This window comes from Colletotrichum costaricense, assembly GCF_030867565.1.
Source record: "Colletotrichum costaricense strain IMI 309622 chromosome Unknown Scaffold_9.1, whole genome shotgun sequence".
Classification (NCBI taxonomy): domain Eukaryota; kingdom Fungi; phylum Ascomycota; class Sordariomycetes; order Glomerellales; family Glomerellaceae; genus Colletotrichum; species Colletotrichum costaricense.
Window position 1 is genome coordinate 796306 of NW_026848238.1, and position 20177 is coordinate 816482.

General features: G+C 53.9%; 5 protein-coding genes across 5 annotated transcripts; 3 read left to right on the forward strand and 2 right to left on the reverse strand.

Moving 5' to 3' along the window:
• Positions 1 to 2695: 2695 nt before the first annotated feature.
• On the forward strand, positions 2696 to 4030 carry CCOS01_09101 (proline racemase; the record flags this gene model as incomplete). Its single annotated transcript, XM_060457261.1, has 2 exons — positions 2696 to 2808; positions 2911 to 4030. The coding sequence occupies 2 exons, from the start codon at positions 2696 to 2698 to the stop codon at positions 4028 to 4030; spliced, it is 1233 nt and encodes a 410-aa protein (XP_060311961.1).
• A 993-nt stretch (positions 4031 to 5023) lies between these two features.
• CCOS01_09102 (uncharacterized protein) lies at positions 5024 to 5941 on the forward strand (the record flags this gene model as incomplete). The annotated part of the gene is made up of 1 exon (XM_060457262.1): positions 5024 to 5941. The coding sequence occupies one exon, from the start codon at positions 5024 to 5026 to the stop codon at positions 5939 to 5941; it is 918 nt and encodes a 305-aa protein (XP_060311962.1).
• A 1438-nt stretch (positions 5942 to 7379) lies between these two features.
• Positions 7380 to 9362, reverse strand: CCOS01_09103 (uncharacterized protein; the record flags this gene model as incomplete). The annotated part of the gene is made up of 1 exon (XM_060457263.1): positions 7380 to 9362. The coding sequence occupies one exon, from the start codon at positions 9360 to 9362 to the stop codon at positions 7380 to 7382; it is 1983 nt and encodes a 660-aa protein (XP_060311963.1).
• Positions 9363 to 19382: 10020 nt separating this feature from the next.
• CCOS01_09104 (uncharacterized protein) lies at positions 19383 to 19667 on the reverse strand (the record flags this gene model as incomplete). The annotated part of the gene is made up of 1 exon (XM_060457264.1): positions 19383 to 19667. One exon carries the CDS (start codon positions 19665 to 19667, stop codon positions 19383 to 19385), a length of 285 nt encoding a protein of 94 aa, XP_060311964.1.
• Positions 19668 to 19853: 186 nt separating this feature from the next.
• On the forward strand, positions 19854 to 19949 carry CCOS01_09105 (uncharacterized protein; the record flags this gene model as incomplete). The annotated part of the gene is made up of 1 exon (XM_060457265.1): positions 19854 to 19949. The coding sequence occupies one exon, from the start codon at positions 19854 to 19856 to the stop codon at positions 19947 to 19949; it is 96 nt and encodes a 31-aa protein (XP_060311965.1).
• Positions 19950 to 20177: the final 228 nt, after the last annotated feature.

Genomic DNA, 20177 nt, shown 5'->3' on the forward strand with positions numbered 1-20177 from the left:
GAAGCGCTGCTGCAGCTTCATGGAGTGTTTTCTCTCTCTCTCTCTTCTCTGCAGCTCTGTTGATGAAACTTTGCGGTCTGAGGGTGATAGGTCTGAGCTAAGGGGTTCGGGAAGCGGGCTGGTAACAGGTATTAGAGTTGCAGCGGGAGAAAGTACAGGATAGAAAGAACAACAACGTAGAAGAAAGGAGGGTCACATTCTAGCAAAGTTTCCCGACGCCCGAGACGGGCAGGAGGAGAGGGAGGTGACCTTTTTACATTTTAGTAGCCTTGGTGTGAGATTTTCGGATCGTTATGTGGAATGGTTTCTGCACATGAGGTCGTGCGGTGGTGCATACACCCACCCCACTCCCAGTTTGGACTCGAGATTCGTGAACCGGATCTGTCGTGCTGATCATGCAAGTTCGAATGGGGAGAGGCCACGCGTGTAGGCCTGGACCAGAAGTTCAGAATGGTGGATGAATCGTGTCTGGTTTGTCAGTACTTCGATGGTATGGGTTTAGAGTACGAGATTTTCGGGTGTTTGAGTGAGCAGGTACTGTAGAGTGAGATCATGATGGGCAAGACTGGGATACAGGGCTTACCGACGGGCCGGCGATGCATCAGAGGGAAGGTATGTGTGTTCAGCTCCAGGCTTCACCCGCAGACGATCTTGCAGGAGCCCGTGAGTCTTGTCAGAAATGTGGCCGTGAACCTGATACGGCGGAACACGATCCCGTTCGTACTAGGATCATTGCGGCTAGTCTTACGGGACTCTTCACTTGATCTGAGAGAGGTGTGAGATGAGGGGAAGGAGGATTGTGGCCATGAATAGACTTGTGGTGTGCGTGAGATCTGGGTAATTAGGTGAGGACGATGGTTGGTGTAAGCGTAAGATGGTAGGGCTGCGATTGGCTTCAAGGGTGCAGCCTTCTTCGGGGCAGGATACAATCCTATGAACGGGAATAGACTGGACTCTTGATTCCGATTCAATAGGCTGCCCGTGTCGGGTGGCGGGAGGCTGACACTTCTCGTCAATTCACAATGGTTGCACTAGTATATCTTCATTCTCGAAATGAGATACTTTTGAGGGTGACAGCATTCATCGCCCTAGTCAAAGTGCGTAAATCACTTGCAGGTGACTACTCGCCCCCTCATCGACCCTCTCGTCTTTGTCAATCTCTTCAACACCAGCTTCTAGAACCGGAGGCCTCGATCCATTGTCAAATCGCCACTTACATCCCCTCAGAAACATCGGATAAACAGCGTTTGTTCAAGAGCAGGATTGGGAGAATCCGAGGCGAGTAAGGGGTCTACGGCTTCCAGTCACAGTTAGGGTGAGCAAGTCACTGAGAGTGGTCGATATCGCTACCGCTGCCGATTCGGCGAGTCTCAAGGCCCCCGTGAACAAACCACTTCCAGCCTTTGAAGGGGGGCGTCCGAAGTTGAGTGCGGAAGCTCGGAACCAGAGTTTGGTAATTGTGAACGTCGGATCAGTTCGCAGCCGTATGGCTCGCACGGCGGCCTATTTGAGTCAGGGTCTTCCCGGTCCCTAAGGCGGTCACTACTTGGTTGCGGAGGGGAGATCACGGATTTCTTCTGCTTACAAGCCTGTGGGCTCATTTCCCAAGAGACTTTGGTTTGAGCGAGCCTCTTCATACCATGTTGACTATGCAGCAGATCTCTCCTCTCAATTCGCATACGACTACAGAACCAAAAGGAAATACTATTGGGGGCTTCAAGCTGTCGAGAATGGGTTTATTTTACCTTCTGCCAACACCATACGCTACCATCATAAGTTGGTTCTCAGCCGCAGATACCAATTACTTAGTTGGCCGCCGTATAACCTGGTAGAGGCAAAGAGCTGTTGAGTGTGAGCATATTTGTGATGAACCCCGACATCCCAAAACGCAGTAGGTGTTCGTGATGGTGAACTATAACAGAACCTCTCCCACGAAAGGCCACCAGCGATCAATACCTATATGAGACAAACGGCAGGTCAAGGCACGTGTCGGAGAAGTCGAAACCGAGTTTTCATCTCAACACTTGAACCCCGTTGCAGAAGATGCAATCTCAAAACATGACTCTTCACTCCATTGAGGGTAGCTCAGGACTTAGCTAGTAGCAAAGATGGCGGCAGCGAAACGTGGTGGTTGTTGGGTAGTCTGGCGCCTGAAAAGGCGTGCTGCTTGACTGCAAGAAGTGAGGGTCTCTCAAGGGAATCGATACGATTGCTTAAGCCATGTTTACATCGTCCTGCCTGAGTGATTCATGTTTGACCAAATTGTGAGCGAGCTGCTTGTTGCTAATCTGAGCTTGATCTTGCCCGTGGTTGCTAGGAAGCATTATGGGTTTTGATCATCTCGAGTCTTGAGTAGCCTGTCTGTTCATCAGGTTCTGTTCATCAGGATCTGTTCACCAGGACTTCTGGTATTCGATATGTGCACTGAGAGACACCCCTTGATTTACGGAATGCCGACATGCACTCGCTCCGGCGCCGCCGTCACGGTGGACGCACCCCGACATCGGCAACCCGCGGCCGGAAAAGGTGGGGCCCGACTCGGAGGATTGCGAAGCGGATGTCAGCGGCTGACGCTGCGCCCTTTCTTGCAACTACATCATCCCCCGTGCAGGTTTCCCAAAAACCTTGACAGCAAGTGGAATTCGTGGCTTATAGAGAGCATCAAACTTACGAATCTTCGGTTGACTCACCCATCATGAGCCTGCCATCCTTCCTACCGCCCTTCGCGGGCACCGAGATCCGGACCGTGGAGATGCACACGGCCGGAGAGCCGGCGCGCATCGTATACGCCGGCTACCCAGACATACCGTAAGTCTACCTCCACCAGCATCTCTCACATCACGAGTAAACCACCTTCACCCTCAATGAGAGACCCCATCCCCTAACCGGTGACCAATTCCACTCCTCCAGCGGCACCCTCCTCGAACAGCGTTCCCTCGCCCAAACCGACTACGACCACATCCGCCGCAGCATAATCTATGAACCGCGCGGCCACGCGGACATGTACAGCGCCGTCCTCCGGCCCCACACAGAACTCGTCGACGCTGGCGAAGCGCACATGGGCGCCTTATTCCTCACGCACGAGGGGTACGGCGCGATGTGCGGGCACGCCACCCTCGCGCTCGGCAGGTTCCTCGTCGACTGCGCGGACGAGACGGTCTTCCCGCGGCGGCGGGAGCTGGTTGTTGATGAGGAGCGGCAGACGGTGGAGGTCAGGTTGCATGCGCCCGTTGGGGTGGTGAGACTTACGGTTCCTGTTGTGAGGGTGGATGTGGATGGCAGCACCGGGGACATCTCGGGGTGGAAGACGGATACGGGAAGGCGCATTACGTTTCTTTCTGTGCCGACTTTCGCTACGGCTGTCGATCTCTCTATTCCGATCCCGCGGGATCTAGGTTGGCCGGAGCTAGGTGACGCCGCAGCCGTGACGATAGACGTTGCGTTCGGAGGTGCATTCTATGCCGTCGTCTCCACTGCGGCTCTGGGCTTTCCGTCGTCTCTTTCGAAGCCGGACGTCAGCGGCCTCAGTAACGCAACCAAGAAGCTCAAGCAAGCCTTCAACGCCTCAGCAGACCTCCGCGCCCGCCTTGAAGATCCCGCAGACGACGAGACGGTTCCGGGTTCGCAGTATCTCTACGGCATCATGGTCACCGACACAGGTAGTAACAACGTCCTCCCTACAGCACAAGGCTGCGCGGGCGCGGAGACGGGGCTGTATTTCTTCGGCGACCAGCAAATTGATCGGAGTCCAACGGGTTCAGTCGTGCAGGCGCGTGTTGCGTTAGCTGCTGCGCGGGGCGAGAGGAAACTGGGCCAGTCGTGGACATATCACAGTCTTGTATCGAGGAGTGTTGGCGGGGATCGCGGGGCTTTTGTAGGGACGCCCGTGGAGGAGGTTGAGGTTGGTGGGAGGAGGGCTTGGAGGGTTGAGGTGAGTGGACAGGCTTATTATACTGGCTCGAGTACGTTTGTGATGGAGGAGGGTGACGAGATTGGGAGGGGGTTTTCTTTTCGGGGATTTCAAGGGTGAGGGCCGTGATCTCAACCAACCATGTAACCATTCATTCCGTTACTTCTTCGAGTTATATCTGAGGGCACCGCTCACCCTGGGTAACAGCAAGGTCATGAAAGTTCACGAGCAAGTCACTCATCTCAACAAAACTTACAAAAATTAGAATCTGGGGATCCAGCAAAAGAATAATTCGACGTTGGCCTGATTCGAACAGACGCTCCCGAAGGAACAAGATTTCTAGTCTTGCGCATTAGACCACTCTGCCACAACGCCGTGGAATCAACCCGCTTTGAGGCGGGGATGACAATCTGACGAGCCCTAGGCGCTCATGTTTGTGTGTCGTAGATAGTGGATCATGACGTGGATTAGGGTCGGACAGGGATGGGTCTTGTGTGTGGTTGGGTCTCTTGGGAACAAAAGCATCGGAACGGTCAAGGCTCTCTCCCCCACCTGAGAGATCCCAGAGGTTCGCTTCGAAGTGGACTGTCGTGCGTTGTGGTTAAGAGACATATTGCAATGTGGGAGATGGAAGTCGATAACAGTGCGACTCTGGCTCTCCAAACTATGCGTTCGGCTTCTCAGAACCCGCGGTTGTTCAATTTAGCCGATATCTAGGAGCTCAAAATGTCTAGACGGGAAAAATACGCACTATCCCGATGATATAAACCTTCGTGTTCATAGCGCTGTGGCGGCGTAAAGCAGTCATCCTAATCGTCTTGTCAGCGATCTTAGCGCGAGCGGGGAAAATCGACATTTGGCCGTGTAAGATGAGTAAACGTGGGCGGGCAAGTCGTGGCGTCACATCGCATTACCTTACTCCGCGTCAAATATTAGCCGCATGTAATCGCAAAGGGCGTCAACTTCCATCCTGGTATTATAAACCCCAAGAAACTGCATCGCAGACATCTCACACAATTCCAGAAAGTTAAGACGTAGATACTAAATAACCTACTTGATCCAATCTTCAACCATCATATCTATATCAACTCAAATACGATATAACAATACGCCATGACGACCTTTGAAGGCTTCTCCCCCTTCACAGTAACAACCCAAACCTCCCCCGACGTCGTAATCCACGGCATCAAAAGCGGCGACGCAACCACCTCCCCCCTCCCGCCCCTCCTCCTCCTCCACGGCTTCCCCCAAAGCCACCACATCTGGCACAGCGTCGCAACCGCCGTCAAAGACCGCTACACCGTCATCGCAATCGACATCCGCGGCTACGGCAACAGCTCGAAACCAGATGGCGTCCCCTCCTACGCCAAATCCGCCATGGCGCGGGACTGCATCGTCGTCATGGACTCCCTAGGCTACGACGAGGACACCTCCTTCTACGTCTGCGCCCACGACCGCGGCGCGAGGGTCGCGCACAAGTTATGCGTAGACTTCCCCTCCCGCATCCGCAAGGCAATCTTCCTAGACATCTGCCCCACGCTGGTGATGTACAAGACCACGAACCTCGACTTCGCAAAGGCGTATTTCCACTGGTTCTTCCTCATCCAACCCTCGCCTTTACCCGAAACCCTCATCAACGCCGCGCCGCGCAAGTTTCTCGAACTCTTCATGGGCGGACGCCAGCTCACGGGCCTGCAAATCTTCAGAGAGGAGGACTTCGAGTTCTACGCGCAGGTCATGGGCCAGCCGGAGGCCGTGGGCGCCATGTGCAACGACTACCGCGCGAGCGCGACGTTGGATCTCGAAGAGGCGGAGGCGGATCTAAGGGAGGGGAGGGTGTTGCGGACGCCGCTTGTTGTGCTTTGGGGGAAGCACGGGGTGATTGAGAAGTGTTTTGATGCGGTGGGCGAGTGGAGGAAGGTTGCTGGGGAGGGGGTTGAGGTTCAGGGGAGGAGTGTGGAGAGTGGGCATTATATCCCGGAGCAGGCGCCCGAGGAGGTTGTTAAGACGATCAACGAGTTCTTTGTGTGAGGGTTTTGCGGATGTTGTTGGGGGGTTTGGAAGAAAGGCTTGATGTCATGATAGGATCTGTGGAATTGAATTGCTTTCGAGCGAGTTTATGAGCATTTGATCTTGATTTGGCTTTGATACCACGGCGATGCTCGTACTGATACGAATTCTGCACCAGAAACGAGTTAGGTTTAAGAGGAGTAAACTCATCTCAGAAGGGGATGTGAGTGGCAACTCAAGTTGAACGAGACTGGAAGAAGGGGTCAAAGAGAAGGACTAAAAGTGCTGATTGTGACTGGGATCACAGAAGTCGGGCATGGTGTCGTCTTAACTCGGAGTTCAAGAAGCACCAAAGTCCAACGAGAATGTAAAAGAATAAAGACGGGCTTCGACCGCCGGCCCCGCACCGAACGGCGGCTGCCCCAGATGCCGATAGCAAAGCCGTATACGGCATCGGTTCCAGGCTCAGGCAGGTTCTCAAACTTTGGCTTTATACATCCCATAATATATCACACCTGCCGCCGAGCTTTCATGAAAGTTTTCCCTGACCTCAACCTACTCAGTTGAATAGCAGATGGTTTCATTGTTCAGAGCTATGTAAGGTGTCAAGCAACACACGAGACGTTTTATAGACCTCTTGGCTAGAAAGATGTTGTTGGAATTTGGCCGCTCAGGACTAACGAGCTTAGGCTGAAGGCTATTTTGTTGGAAATGCCCTCGTCTTGAACCGTGCTGTGACACCCATGAATGTGTTTGTCTCTTCCACACTCGTCACTAGTACTCGTAACCTCATCAATGTGTGTTGTGCGCAGATCATGTTCACAAAGCAGTCACATGAACGTGCATACATCATCGCAGTGAGAAACCACCGCAGTGAGAAGCAGCAACGAGATACTGAGTCAAATCAAACGGCCGTTGCCGTTGAATTCGCATTCCAATGTACCTATTGAAAACCCATTGCCCTCTGCGGTGTCAGCACCCCTGAAGGTAGGGTTCGTGCACATTCTGTCATCCTCACTGATGCCTCAAATTCTCCGCGTTGGGAGCATCTGCACTCTGCATCCTCTTCTCGACGTGACCCACAACGTTGCTGCGGCCCATTCCCGTTTGTGTCCGAATGCTGTTCCTCTCCACCTGCTTTGACCCCACAGGCAGCATCTAGAATGCGAGCTTGCAGCTCCTCTTATCGTTCTAGGCCCTCAACACCTCGTGTTTTGTCCTGTATCAAACCACCAAATCATGCCGGTTGCTGCCAAAAAACGTTCTCCCTGTTGAGAAAGGTGAGAGACAATATGAAACGCCTCATTGAAATCGCACTGCCTCTATCAAATCACCCAGTATGCTGCTCTTCTGCTCGGTTCGACCATGCTGTGTTGCCCGTTGAATCCTCGTCTCTAATGGCGAAATGTCAAAAACTGCACATTTGCTTTTTTTTCTCTCGTACTGTTGTGTCGACCGTCTAAATGGCCCAGCTGCCTCGTCTCTCTCGTACACCCCATGCGAGGGAATCCAGGCTGTCCAGATCCGGGTGTTGTCTAGCCCACTCGTAGATGTAGGATTTTAGCGCCTTCCATCTCGGGCATCTCTTCTCCTCTGCCAACTCAGCCTCAGCCGGCTCCATCAAATGACCACTTGCCATCTGCTTCGCGTCATCAGCTTCAAGCTCTTCGACGCTGACTTGAGCAATCTTGGCGAGCTCCTCGTCAAAGGCCCTTGCCATGGCGGGGTATCCCAGCGACAAGTAGTTGTAGACCTGCGTGATAAAGATGTCGTCGAATTCCGATGCAATCTTCTCCTCCAATGCTTTTTCGCGCTTGAGGCGGTCCTCAAGGCCAGCGAGCATGTGAAGACCCTTGGCCTCGCCTGATCGAACGCGGTGCTCAGCTGTGTTTGGTGTCAGAGTCGCAGACGCATAGTCCGATCCAGGCTCATCCGTCAATGAGCTCTTGCTAAAGGCTGCGGCGAATGGGTCCGCAGGGGTGGCGGCTGGAAGCGGTGTATGCAGCATTCTGGGGCCTTGAAGATGTGGTGGTACAATGGCCTGATCGCTTTCGCTGCCCCGGAAGCAGTAGCCCCTCCACAAGCCGGCTTCGCCCGTGGCATCCCTGTTTCTCTCCTCGACGGTCGGGCCTTCGGTGAAGGGGTGGTCCGGCTCAAGCTTGGTCTGCTTCGGCGAGGGGCATTTTCGGAAAATCAGGTCCTTGCCCAGCATCGGCGGGGACGCCGCCTTGCGCATCTTGCGAAACTCGCTCGTCTCCGCAGGGAGTCCGAAGTTGCCGAACGGGCGGCCAAATCCGCCTTGGGGCTTTCGGAAGCCAGTTTCGGGAACGACCTGCGCAGGTGCAGCGATAGGCACCTGGGCAGGCTTGCTGGCCGCGTCTGGCGGAATGTATGGCATGCCAGTTTCGCCAATGGGCTTGCTCACCGGCTCTGGGGGAGGAAGCTCCGGGCGCCGCGTATCTTGGGTAGCGATTGGGTCAGGCGCGATCAGCGGCATGAAACTCTCGCCAATCGGTTCCAATGGTCCCTTGGAGCTGGTGTCGGTGGTGTGGTTCCTCTTGTTCGTCAACCACATGGGATCCGGCGGGGTGTCGAGTTCCATCCTGTCGAGTTCGGAATCGTTCTTGGTGCTTTCGTCGTCGTCATCGTCAAAGACAGGCGCGTGCTCGCCTCTGGCAACAGCCAGATCCTGGGCATGCTTCTGCATCTCCTTTTGCCAATATCCAACTTCTGAAGACTTGCGGCGGGGAGCATGGCCATGGCGGCCCCTTTGCTTGGCCTGAGTACCGGTCTGCTGTGGTGAGACGCTCTCTGGCGTGCTGTCGTCTCCCGAGCTCTCTCTGAAGTAGAAATGGGCGGCGCCTCCCTCACGCGGGCGACTGTTGGGGAACGCTGCCAGAGCAGCCTCTTGCATCTGGCGTTCAGCCTCCATGGCAGCCCATTCCAACATGTAGGTGCCTGCATTCTCATCTTCCGACTCTCTTCGTGCGCCCTTTGGTTGCCTCTGAATCTGTTGAGTCTGGGAAGCGGGCGAAGCAGCGCCATCGTTCAACTTGCGTCTCGACTTGTTCCGTTGGAGGTAGATATGATTTGTGTAGGGTGTGATGTCGGTCTTATCGGTCGGGCGAGTGGCAGGACCAGCGTCGCCCTCCCTACGGGCGCGCCTAGAGGTCTCGATAAGTTGAGGAGCGAAGCGGCGTCTCGGTGCCGGCTGGCTTTGAAGAGAATGCAATTGCGGCGGCGGCTGCTGCATCCGCTGCTCGAAAGGATTGGGAGAGGGCGTTCGCGGGGTGTGTTCGGGAGTCAACTCAGGTGCCGGGCCTGTTTGATGTTGCTGTTGCTGAGATTGCGGTTGTTGCTCGGTAGTCTTACGTACAGACTCGAAGGTGGTCTCGATAGGAACGGGGACGAACCGCCTCCGCGGCTCGGTGGATTGAGCCATGGCGGAGGGCGGCAGATGGAGAGTTGGGGAAGGATTGGCGAAAGGATAATTTCGAGGCGTCGATCCGAACGAGAGGAGTTGGATAGGGCAGAGAACACCAGGCCGGATGGGAAAAGTTGGTTGGGGAGGTTGTGTTGGAGAACCCTTCTTTCAGTGAGACGAGGGGCAGAGTGAGAGTGATGGGACGAAAGAGTGACGCAGAGGTGGCCCCGGTGTCGGTTGAGGGCAGTACCTAGAGTATAGATGTGGTGGGAGAGGCTGGTCTGTGGTTGGGCGATGCCGCGAAGAGATAGATATTGCTGTCGCTGCCCGTGCGGCGCGTAGGTGTTGAGGAGGAGAAGAGAAAGGAGGGTGTGAGAGGAGGGAGGGAGGGAGGTAGTTAGTAAGACGGATAGATCGTGAGTTTTGTCAGAGGACAAGACTCGGAGGTGAGGAGGTAAGGTACGGGCACGTCTTGTTCGGTTGAGCCCTTGTGTGTCAATCGTGGGAAAAGACGGAGAGAATGCAAAGGGGCATGCGGCGGTGACCGGTCACAGGGCGTATTTGGCTGGAAGCAGCGAGCACAATACCTTCGTACCTACCTTACCTACGCAGTGGAGGGCAGCGATAGTCGGGAGCGGCAACAACGACAGGGAACGAGGAAGAGGGCAAGCCGCAAAAGCAGGATAGAGTGACTATAGTACAATGAGAATAGGGATGTCTCCGATACTTGCTGAGTACCTTGGAGTCATGCGAACATGTGTGAAGCTGCGTATTCTTGGAGGCATATTTGGCTGTCGGAGATTGAGTCTGATAAGTACTGACTCGTACTGAGTACCCCACTTTCATTCAGCAGATGGCCAAGATACCTCGTTCCAGAACCCAAGCAGGTACTTTTTATGGCGATTAAAGCAGGGCCAGCGCCGCCAGCAGACTGACGACCACGGCGCGGACAGGGAGGATGCGAGGGTGTAGTGGGGTTGGGACAGGTTACAGAGTGGGATGACAGCTACGTACCTACCTTACCCTGAGCCCCAGACACTGTGCCAGGTACCTGAGTGATGTACATCGTACGAAGTACCTACCTAGGGTATTGTGGGTGTTCTCGCGGGGCAGGAACGAGGGCAGTCACCGATGCCGTGGAATGAATGATGTCGGTGTCGTTCCTTCCCTCACCTTCCGCTCTTTCCTCTACCTTAACTCGCACCTGCTTTTTGAGTCTTGACGTGCTGGGACATGCCTTCCTCTTTCTCAAGATTACGAAATCGGAGGAAGGAACAAGGCAAGAAACAGACAAGAAGGAAAGAGTCAGACTTTCTTACCTAATACTCTCAATTGCGTAAATAATTAAAACATTTCAAAAAGAGTCCAGACTCGACTTTGTCAGAAACACGCCCGATGTCGCACAATGCCCCCGCCCGCTCTCCCCGCTGTTGCAGTGTATCCGTTGTGTGCACGCACATCCTCCAGGAGTCCAGTGTCTCTCTCCATTGCTCCCACTTCTTCCTCTTAGGTCTGGAGAAAGGTGAGCAGCCGGAGACAAACACAGTTGCAGCCGGAGCCAGCCACACCTTGCAGGTACATGCTGATCCCGTCGCTCTCTCCGCCCATTGAACAATTGCGCCCTGAATATCCACGATACCTCACCAGTATTTAATCGATTGCCGACCTTACTTTGTACCTTGACCGTATCGGCGGCTCAACTAAACATACTCGGATGGGATGCCCACAAGGGTCCTTTTTGGTCGCGTGTTATACCACTTGTCACAGTACGCAATTGTGTTTCCTACTCCCCGAAATCTCCAGTCTTCAGTCCATCTCCAGTCTCCAGAGACCACCTCCAGAGCACCCATTTCTCTCGTTTCCCCCCCTCTGCCCGCATTTTCTCTCGTACCCTTAACATAATAAGGTGGGCACCAAGGCCACCTGATCTGACTTGGGAGGCGATCGCTCCAGGGCAGGGCAGGGAACAGAGCCCCGAGCCACGCTTCAGCTGACTGTCCGCACACCAGCTTTTACGTCTCCAGCCTCTCCTCTACCGGTACGGAGTATTGCCAATACGGATATTCGTGCATTTCAGAGTGTCGCAATCCAGTATCTACGCCGTACGCCACAAGATATCCGTATCCGTACCTACCGGTCTACCAAGGTCCCTGACATCATCGTCTCTTTTGACCAATTCGGACTCTCAGAGTCTGCCTCTACTCCGTGCGGATACATGTGTTTCCATAGACGTCCCGCTCAGTACGACGAGCTCGACCCGAGAATTACAGCCATGTCCATGACCCGTTATTGTGCATGCTATCCTAGCCTGGAACCTGGGCCAGCCTCGCTCTCCCCTTGGGGGGCCCACGAGCACTCGAGTATCGACTACAACTCTCGAGCCCCGACAGCAAACACACAGCGGCATCATGCATAACTAGGTGAGCACTAACAGGTGTGGGCAGTGGGCATCGCTGAGCACAGCAGACGACTCTCTGGCACCAGACCATCACAGACGCACACCAGAGCCATGAGAAATGCTTGGCTTGCGCAGTGAGAGCCCGCCAACGACAAAAGACGTTGGTCATTAGTGCCAGCACCCTCAAACTTTCGCCGCCTTCCGTCTCACGGCCTCAACCTCGGCCTCGATCTCGACCTTCACCACAATCAACGCCAATGCAATAACATGGAGAGAAGAGGAGCCCCTAGAGATAACAGCCTGTCAGACTTGACGGAAATGGCGTCTGTTCACCCCCGGATCTGTCCCCAATGCGGCCATGCCTATCAAACTAGGCCGCTTCACAGCCGCTAAAACTTCTGCCAGCCGAACTTTCAAAAACTTAGACTTTTGTGCCCTCTTCTCTGCGACTCTGCGACTCATTAAGCAGCCCTCGATAGCACACGATGGATTCGAGAGCTCTGTCACAAGGCCACTCACCACTGGCTCAGCAGCGTCCAGCTGCCCCTTCTGTTTACCTTTGCATCGCATCGCGTTGGGTGAGGGTGAGGGTAGGGCGCCTTTTGGCTTGGTTTTCTCGGAAGCTTCTCACCGATCAAATACCCCTGCACTGGCGCTAGCACATCCCAGCGTTCCATTCAACAATCATACCGTCGCTCCGTCTTCCGCCTCCCGCCTTGGAAAGACAACAGAAGGGCCAGGCTTCTGTTGTCTCTTGTCACCCTCACGACACCCTCATTGCCAGAGTACGGGGCAGCTTCCAGGAATGCTCACTCTGCCCACTGTAGGGAACTGCATTTCTCTGAAGACATGGGGTAATCTCGTAGCCCGGGGATCTCGTATAGCTAAGATGAGGTAATGAGGCGCTGGCGTGGCTGAGGTTCTATTTGCGATTCAAGCCCCGAGATTAGCTAGGAAACCTGACCGAAGCATTTTGCAATGCCAGCAGCCTAACTCACGATGCTTCCGGGCATGCCATTCAATATGTATGGACCTCACCAGGGATGGCTCCTTTCGGGGAAGCCTCCCGCTGAGCGTCACTCGTCGTCGTCGCGCTGCACTATCAGGCACTACCCGACACCTCAACTGACGCCATGTTTTCTTGGGAACTTGGAAACATCGGACGACTGCCGCTTCGGGAGCAAGCAATTGGGCCTATTGAGCCACAGAAGTTCGCAATCGACCCGTCCATTGTGCAGAGAAACGCATTGTCCAAAGCTTGCCAGCTGTGCCAGCTCATCGATCCAAGACTGAAAGCATCCCACATTCCACCCACGAAGGCGAGCCCAAGACGTTGAGCGAGGAACTGGGCGACGACAACCGTCAACGTCGGTCAGCGTCACATCACGTTCCTAACAGTCACTTCTTGTTTGTTTCCGCACGGCCCGCGGGGGTCGCTTCTTTTCACCTACCTATCTCGGCCGGCAGTCGACGTACGCCTCATCTGATGATCTGAATCACAACCAACAGTCCACTACTACCTATCCGTGCTCCGTACCAGTATCCGGGGCAAGCAAGCATGCTCACCGACGATCGCCGGCCCCTATGAATGGCTGAACCCCCACACCGCTGTCCAGACTTTGGCATCTCCCCACGGCAACCTACTTGCAGTTGCAACGCCCTTGTTTCGTTATCTCTGCTCCTCCATATGTGAAACTTTCTGGTGTTACCACCGCCACGCAAACGACAGTCTGGTCTTTCCAATAATGACAAAAATGCCCAAGATTCACCGATACCGGCATGATGCTATCTTGCCGCTAAAGAACGCTACCTGGGCAATGGATGAACCCATCAACAGACAACGCACCGTTAGCTGAGTTCGTCCACAGAAACCCCGTTGCGATGCATGAAGCTATGGAAAAGGGAGCCGCAGGAATTCCACTACAGTCCAACTTCACCTGAGCCAAGGCATTAACCCCGGCCGTCTTGATCGGTGAGGATTCACGACGACTTCATTCTTGCCCGCACTTTCAGCTTCATTCCCGAGCACCTAGAGCGGTGCAATCGCACACGTGCCCGATTGCTGCTTTTTCCTGCCACGCGCGCTCGCTATGATACCACCCTCCAGCTGCAAGCCACATGCAGAGAAGTCAGTTCTCGTGATAATCAGGGAATCAAATCCGACATTATTGGCCGACTCGCTGCTTCGATGCGGCCGCTAAAAGGCTCTGATGCATCTGACACACACCGCTCAGAGACTCTTCTGTTGAGACTAGTCAGAATCGGTGTCCATCCGGAAGGGATAGTGCAGCCAACCGGCTTGGTGCCCGCTCCTCGCTGAGTCGCGGGCCTGGGCATTCCTACTCTGGGACCTGGCCTTCCGTCCGGGGGTTCGACCTCTCTCACCTCTCCCCAACCCCGGAAGCCCAACATGTGACCCCGGAACGGCTCAATAGGATGCGGTTCCGGCTGCACCCGGGACCGGCCGGTCGGCTAGGATAGACTTTGTCTCCGCGTTTACGACTCCACCAGTTCCGCCCGCCGCCGGGTATAGGTCGTCCTGACTTGCCGAGGGAGCGGCACTTTGGTTTTTATCCGACACAACCTCAGATGTTTCAGGGACCTGTTGATTTGGATCATGTTGCCGGCGCCATTATCTAGAATGAAAGTTTTCGAAGTTTGGTTTGAGGTTTTCAAAATGGGAAGGAGCGAGGATCGGGGGAGACAGAGCCTTATTTCAGAATCCTTATCTGAAAGCTCAAGCAACGTCGCTCAGAGAGCCGTGAAATTCCAGAGCATTGCGCAGATCATGAAATTATGAAGAAGTTTCCTACTTGCCTTCCGGCCGTTAGCCATGAGTTTGGCCATTAGGGTTGGAAGATCTAGGCGACTGGCTTTCTGAAGTGTCTCGAAGGCTCATACCGAAGACGTCTACGCAAAGTCTTGGAAGATGGAGAACTCACGAGCTAATATAGCGAGATAAGCGAGGAAGAAAGATTCTTACGCCTTTGCATTTCTTGATGGTGCGCCTCAGACAAGTCGCCAGACAGGCGGTTTGAGGTACTCCCAAACGGACGAGCGGAGAAGATCAACATGCCATATCGAAGCACTCGAGACGATGGCTTTATATCATCAATCATATCTTGCTACATCGACAAGAGCTGACATTTGTGGTAGACAACATGTAACTGTTCACGCGTAGGCAAAGGCCTTGTAGCCGGCACCTTACTTGTCATGATGTATTCTCATACTGATTTTTTGCCTATCACATTCGTCTTCCAGATATGATCGACTTTATCCTGTATTGTCTACCTCTTCACCGGCGGTCGAATCACTCTGTCAGTTTGAGAGGCATCTCCATATCTGTGTCACATCCACAATCACAAGCTCGACATGTACCTTAATGGCGCTTACCATGAACAGTATCGAAGCTTCGGATGTTGTGCTTGCCGCTTCCCCGTTGCTAGTCTGCAGTCCTACATGCCACCTATATATAGCGGGAAAAAAAAACAATTCAGTGGCTACCTTGTACGGGGTATGACAACTTACCACAGGTCTGCAGTGCTCTGAATAATAATACCGAGCGAGTTAGCACCGTCAAGCGCCACATTCATACATATCCAGTAGTAGCCTGGGAGAAGAATACCGCTTCAATCACCCAGCTTTCCTTGGGTATACTACCCATTACGTCGCCGATATCTGTCTATAACACTTACAGAGACTCTACTACGAGACTGTGAGATTGCTGACAGCCTCGTGTGTGTCACAATGGTTGTTCTGGAGTCTTGCGTGGTCGTGTACACACTAACTCAACTCTATGTTATCAACCCAGATACAATCATAGCTACAGAATAGTCCCAAGAGGATTCAGGAGAACGGCGGATTCCCATAGCGCCAGTCTTTTAACCTCAACTTCTTTCTATCTTCTGAACCTACTTCTCTGCCTTGTTTTAGCACCCACAAAGGAGTATCAATTGACCGTAATGTACAACTTGTCATCCTTGCCGACAGTTACGGGCTCCTGGCACTCATTTTCGTGACCAGCGTTATCCAGTCTAAACTCCTTTGAAACGTTCTGAACCAGCTCATTAGAAGCCATCACGACCCTGACATCCCCGGACAGACAAGATGGGATACAAAACCAGAAGCGAGTTGGCAAGCTAGTAAATGATCACTACCATGCCGCTGCTTGGATCAAGGCAAGGAGATAGAAGCATCACAATAAGAATGTCATCCTAGTATGAGGGGTAACACGCGACGCCGCGAGCGAGCGAATTGCAATGACCGGCCCAGCGGTGATCGTGTTTGATGAGAGGCGTCATCGGCAACTTGAACAAGGCAAGACAAGCGTTTGATAAGGATGATGATGGACGAGGATATGAGCAGCCGCAAGATACATGGGACGCATATGCCGTTGCTGCTTCTGCTCGTGCTTCTACATATCAGGCCGGTGTTACCCTGCTGTCTCTCCAGGCTGTATCACTGCCAACGCTTCACGCGGTGCAGCAGCGCAGATGAGACGGGCATTATGCAAAGACGTTGAGATTGCATCTTGCAGCCACCGGCGTGCGTATTCACGTATCATACCTAGTAAAACTCGGAAATCTTGGCCCGAGGCATGCATGAAGAGATAAGCACGAGACGCGCTTCTTTCTTCTTCTATTCCTCGAACGGGCGGCGACGTGATACGGCATGGTCTACTACAGTTCTGCAGATACCGGTACATGTACACCGAAACGAATCGAGTCGATACGAGATGGAGAACCATACACGCCCACCCCCTCGACGCGGTTTGAACGCGGGTGAAAGTGGCATCTAGATACGGCCGCGTCTAATTTCGCGGCCGCGCGTTGGACGTGACGTTTGGTCGTTTACGGTTCCTGTGCCGTAGGATTACTGCCTGCCGAGATTGTCAGGTGTGATGAGATGGGCGGGACCTTGCATGACGATGTGCGAACTCATTTACGGGGAGGACATGATGCGGCGTGTGAGTGTCCCGTCGGTTATCTGTCAAGGCAATCTGAACGACATTATCAGACTGTGAAATTAGACACACTTCTAGGCCGGGTGGATTCTAATCTCCTGATCTTCATTCGACCACTCGTGGATTGCGATAGAGAAAGAAATGAGGAAACTTGATGTTGGAAGTAGGAAGGCTTGCGCCCTCCACCTGGCGTTATCACAAGCTCATGATAGCCAAGTCCGAATACTAGAACAGAAGCATCGCGAGTTTGGGGCACACGAAAAGCCTGCAAAGGCTCTGGGCGCGAGAACCGCAAACTCGCCCCGGTTCCTTGGTCTCGGTCTTTATGGGCCGCCGCCACGATCCCGTCGCTTATCTCTGCGGCGGCCTTCCATGGCCTGCGGGCTACGGGATAACATCGCGCTATTGAGATCCTTTCCTTGCGCGCACGTACTTGAACGTGACTATCGTTGCATTTTTTGTTCAAGTAATTGTGATGGCGGCATTTGGGGAAGGATCACGAAACTGTTCTTGGTTGTGGTAGAGAGAAGCAGGAAATGTGTTTATACCGATTTTCACGGAACTATGCGGCGAGATTTTGGGGCCGCAAAAAAGACTTGACCGTTGGAAAAACATGGTTCAGCCTTTGGAGGAATCCGGGGCAATGGGTATAGTATTGCCGGGTTCAAGGTTTCCAGGACGCCGGGTCGGCTGGGCTTTCATGTTTTTCTTTGCGAGTCAGGTCTCCGGGTTGCCTCCCCCGTTCTGATTTCGATGGAATAGAGTTTGTGGGTTAATTACCTCAAAGGTGTACGCAGTATGGAGTAGGTAATCAAATTGGACATTGTTTGGACGACGGGCCATGTCATCCTGCTTGCGAACTGTCATACTGAAAGCAGCATTGGTACATTCTTGGACGAACGGGATGGCAGGGGTATTTTGTAAGTGCTACGACTTGTATTAGTGAAGTTGAATCGATGACATGTCCACCGATCCCGATCTGCTCGCGACCGCGGCTGCCCGTGAGAGAAGGATGAAGAGAGTTAGAGAGAAGTCAGGCGCCCAAGAGGAACCGCATCGGAATTTCCCTTCCGAAGAGAGGGCCGTCGTGGCGGAGGGCACGGGCTGGTGGGAGCGGGTTGGTCGGGTCCGGTGTTGGTTTGGCATGGAGCGAGGCCAAAGTTTTGCGGTGTGAGAGGTTGGTCTCCTCACATCTGTAGGTAAAGCAAGGCTTGTGTTTCCCCTCGACTCTAGCGATTGCATCCGGAGTGCTTTCCATTCAGTAGCCGACTGGAAGCTTCGGAATGTGTTGTGGAAGCTTCTCCAACGTGTTCGCGGGGAAGCACGGCAGCGCGACTGGGCCGCCTCTTTGAAGTGCCGGGCAAGTTTACTCTGAAGAGGGACGGATTCGGTCTCGTCAAAAGATTTGGGGCCCGGGGTGGGATTACTGGCCCAGAAGACACAAGAATGGCATTCAACACATCAAACGGCATTCAGACAAGCTCATGGGTCACTGTCCATTTGCGGTTCATCAACTTTCCATGTGCCAATGCTGGCAGAGTGCCGTTGCCGAAAGCAGGCGGACCGGTGGATGATGGTGTCCTTGGCCGACGAAATCGATGTGGTTCTCGACTTGCGGCGCGGGTGGTGTGAGTGTACTTACTCACGCTTATGATGGGCTTGTGTGGTATGGCTACAGCCAAGCATCGACAGAGTCTTGGGGCTTTGCCTCTTTGTACACCCAATTCGATGGACCATTGTTGACGGCTTGGATATGTTTCTAGGCGAGTTTAGAGAACGACAGGTAGGCGCGCAAATCCGGGGGCGTTCTTCACTCTTTGCATTCCTCAATGGGTTCTACACCTTGTGGAAGCGTTGCTTTGTGGAATAGAGACACCAAAGAAATGGGAACATGCGGAGAGAGAGAGGCGCAAAGCCACGCGGCGTGCGTCTGGGGTGGTTGTGGTCGCGCCACGACGCCACGACGCCGTCCCCGCTGCGAACCTACGGGCTGCGAACTGCTGGTGCCAGCGTGATCGTGGCTTTGTGGCTGCGTGGCTGCATGAGGTGCGCCCGGGAGGTGTGTTGGCTGGCTGGCTTAATTCTCTCGACTCGAGTCTGAGGGGTGGTATTGGGGTCGCTGGTTGGATCACGAGGGGGCAGTCTAAACGAGATCAAGTTTTTTTTGCCATTATGGTTACCTTATGTTTAGGTCCGGCTTACATGGGTGGTTGCAGAAGAAAAACGCATCCGAGTGTCAGCGTTCGAAGCTTTCTGCGACTTGGATTTCCCCCTAGGTAGGTTTTGACGGTCTTGGTTGCCTGTATGAGAATGGGAAGATCGAGATCTGGGTTCACGATTGTTGCGGTGAGCTATCCGCGGTGAGCACGGCCGAGATATCGTGCCCCGGTTGGGCGCCAAGACGAAGGCAACTCGCAAGACGGGAGGCCGGAATCGGCGCTACTGTAAATGGTGTCTTGGGACTAACCGTCGCTATTGTCAACTCCAAGTCTCCAACAGGATGGGAAACGAACAACGCTACCCTATAATCTGGAGACTTCAATGCAGGATGACGATTTGTCCAGCGTAGACGGGCATGGGACTAAGAGAAACGCTCAGACGGACGGACGGGGGGCGGGTATGCGGTTCGGACGTGCCTTTTGCCCACTTGAGCATCTGTTGCCTTAGTTTAGCATGTTTAGTTCCTCCTCTCCCCCCTTGCCATGCCTTTTTTTTCGGCCTTCGGCACCGGAGGATATTTTCCCTCATGTCGGGTTTTGTCTGCACTTGCTGGGAACTTGGGAGCTGGGAAAGTGGGAAGTGGACGATTCTCACAGGCATAGAATTGGGGGCCCGGTGACCCTAGGTTCTCCCGCTCCTTTGTGTGTCGTGAGGTTTCGGGAACTTGATATGTGGGTTTCAGGGCGTCTCTCGGATTCTGCGGAGGAAGAGACGCATCATGCGGATGCTCTGGATAGATCATGGAGATGTGGTGACGGGCGAGTGAGACCCAATTACAAGCGTATGATATCCGCTATTCCTTGGGGAACTCTCGGCTACCGGGACTTGGGAAGCTTGGGGGACTCGTCTGGAGCCCTCTGAGTCCCATCTTTTGCTCTTCATGCCCGTTGCCGTGATGTAGGCCAAGGTTTCCGGAGGCCTGGGAGACATGCTGCTCCGGAGCAACCAGCCGGCTCGGCTTCTCCTGGCGATTCTGCGACCTTTTTGCTTTACCCAGATGCCGCACGCACGCACGCCAGAGTGAACAGCCGAGACATTCGAGTGCCCAGCAACGAAAAGGAAGATGGAGCACTTGGTCGTCAAACGTGGACTCACTTGGGTCCGCATGCGTAGTTCAGCCCATGCCTCCCAGCCCCAGACCGCCGTTAGCAGTGGACGTTCAAGTAGGTGATCGAACGGAAGGGGGTGTTCTAAAAGCCTGAATTTCAGAATTTCCGGACAGCAAACATGTGGCGTCGGCCGTCCTCTTTTG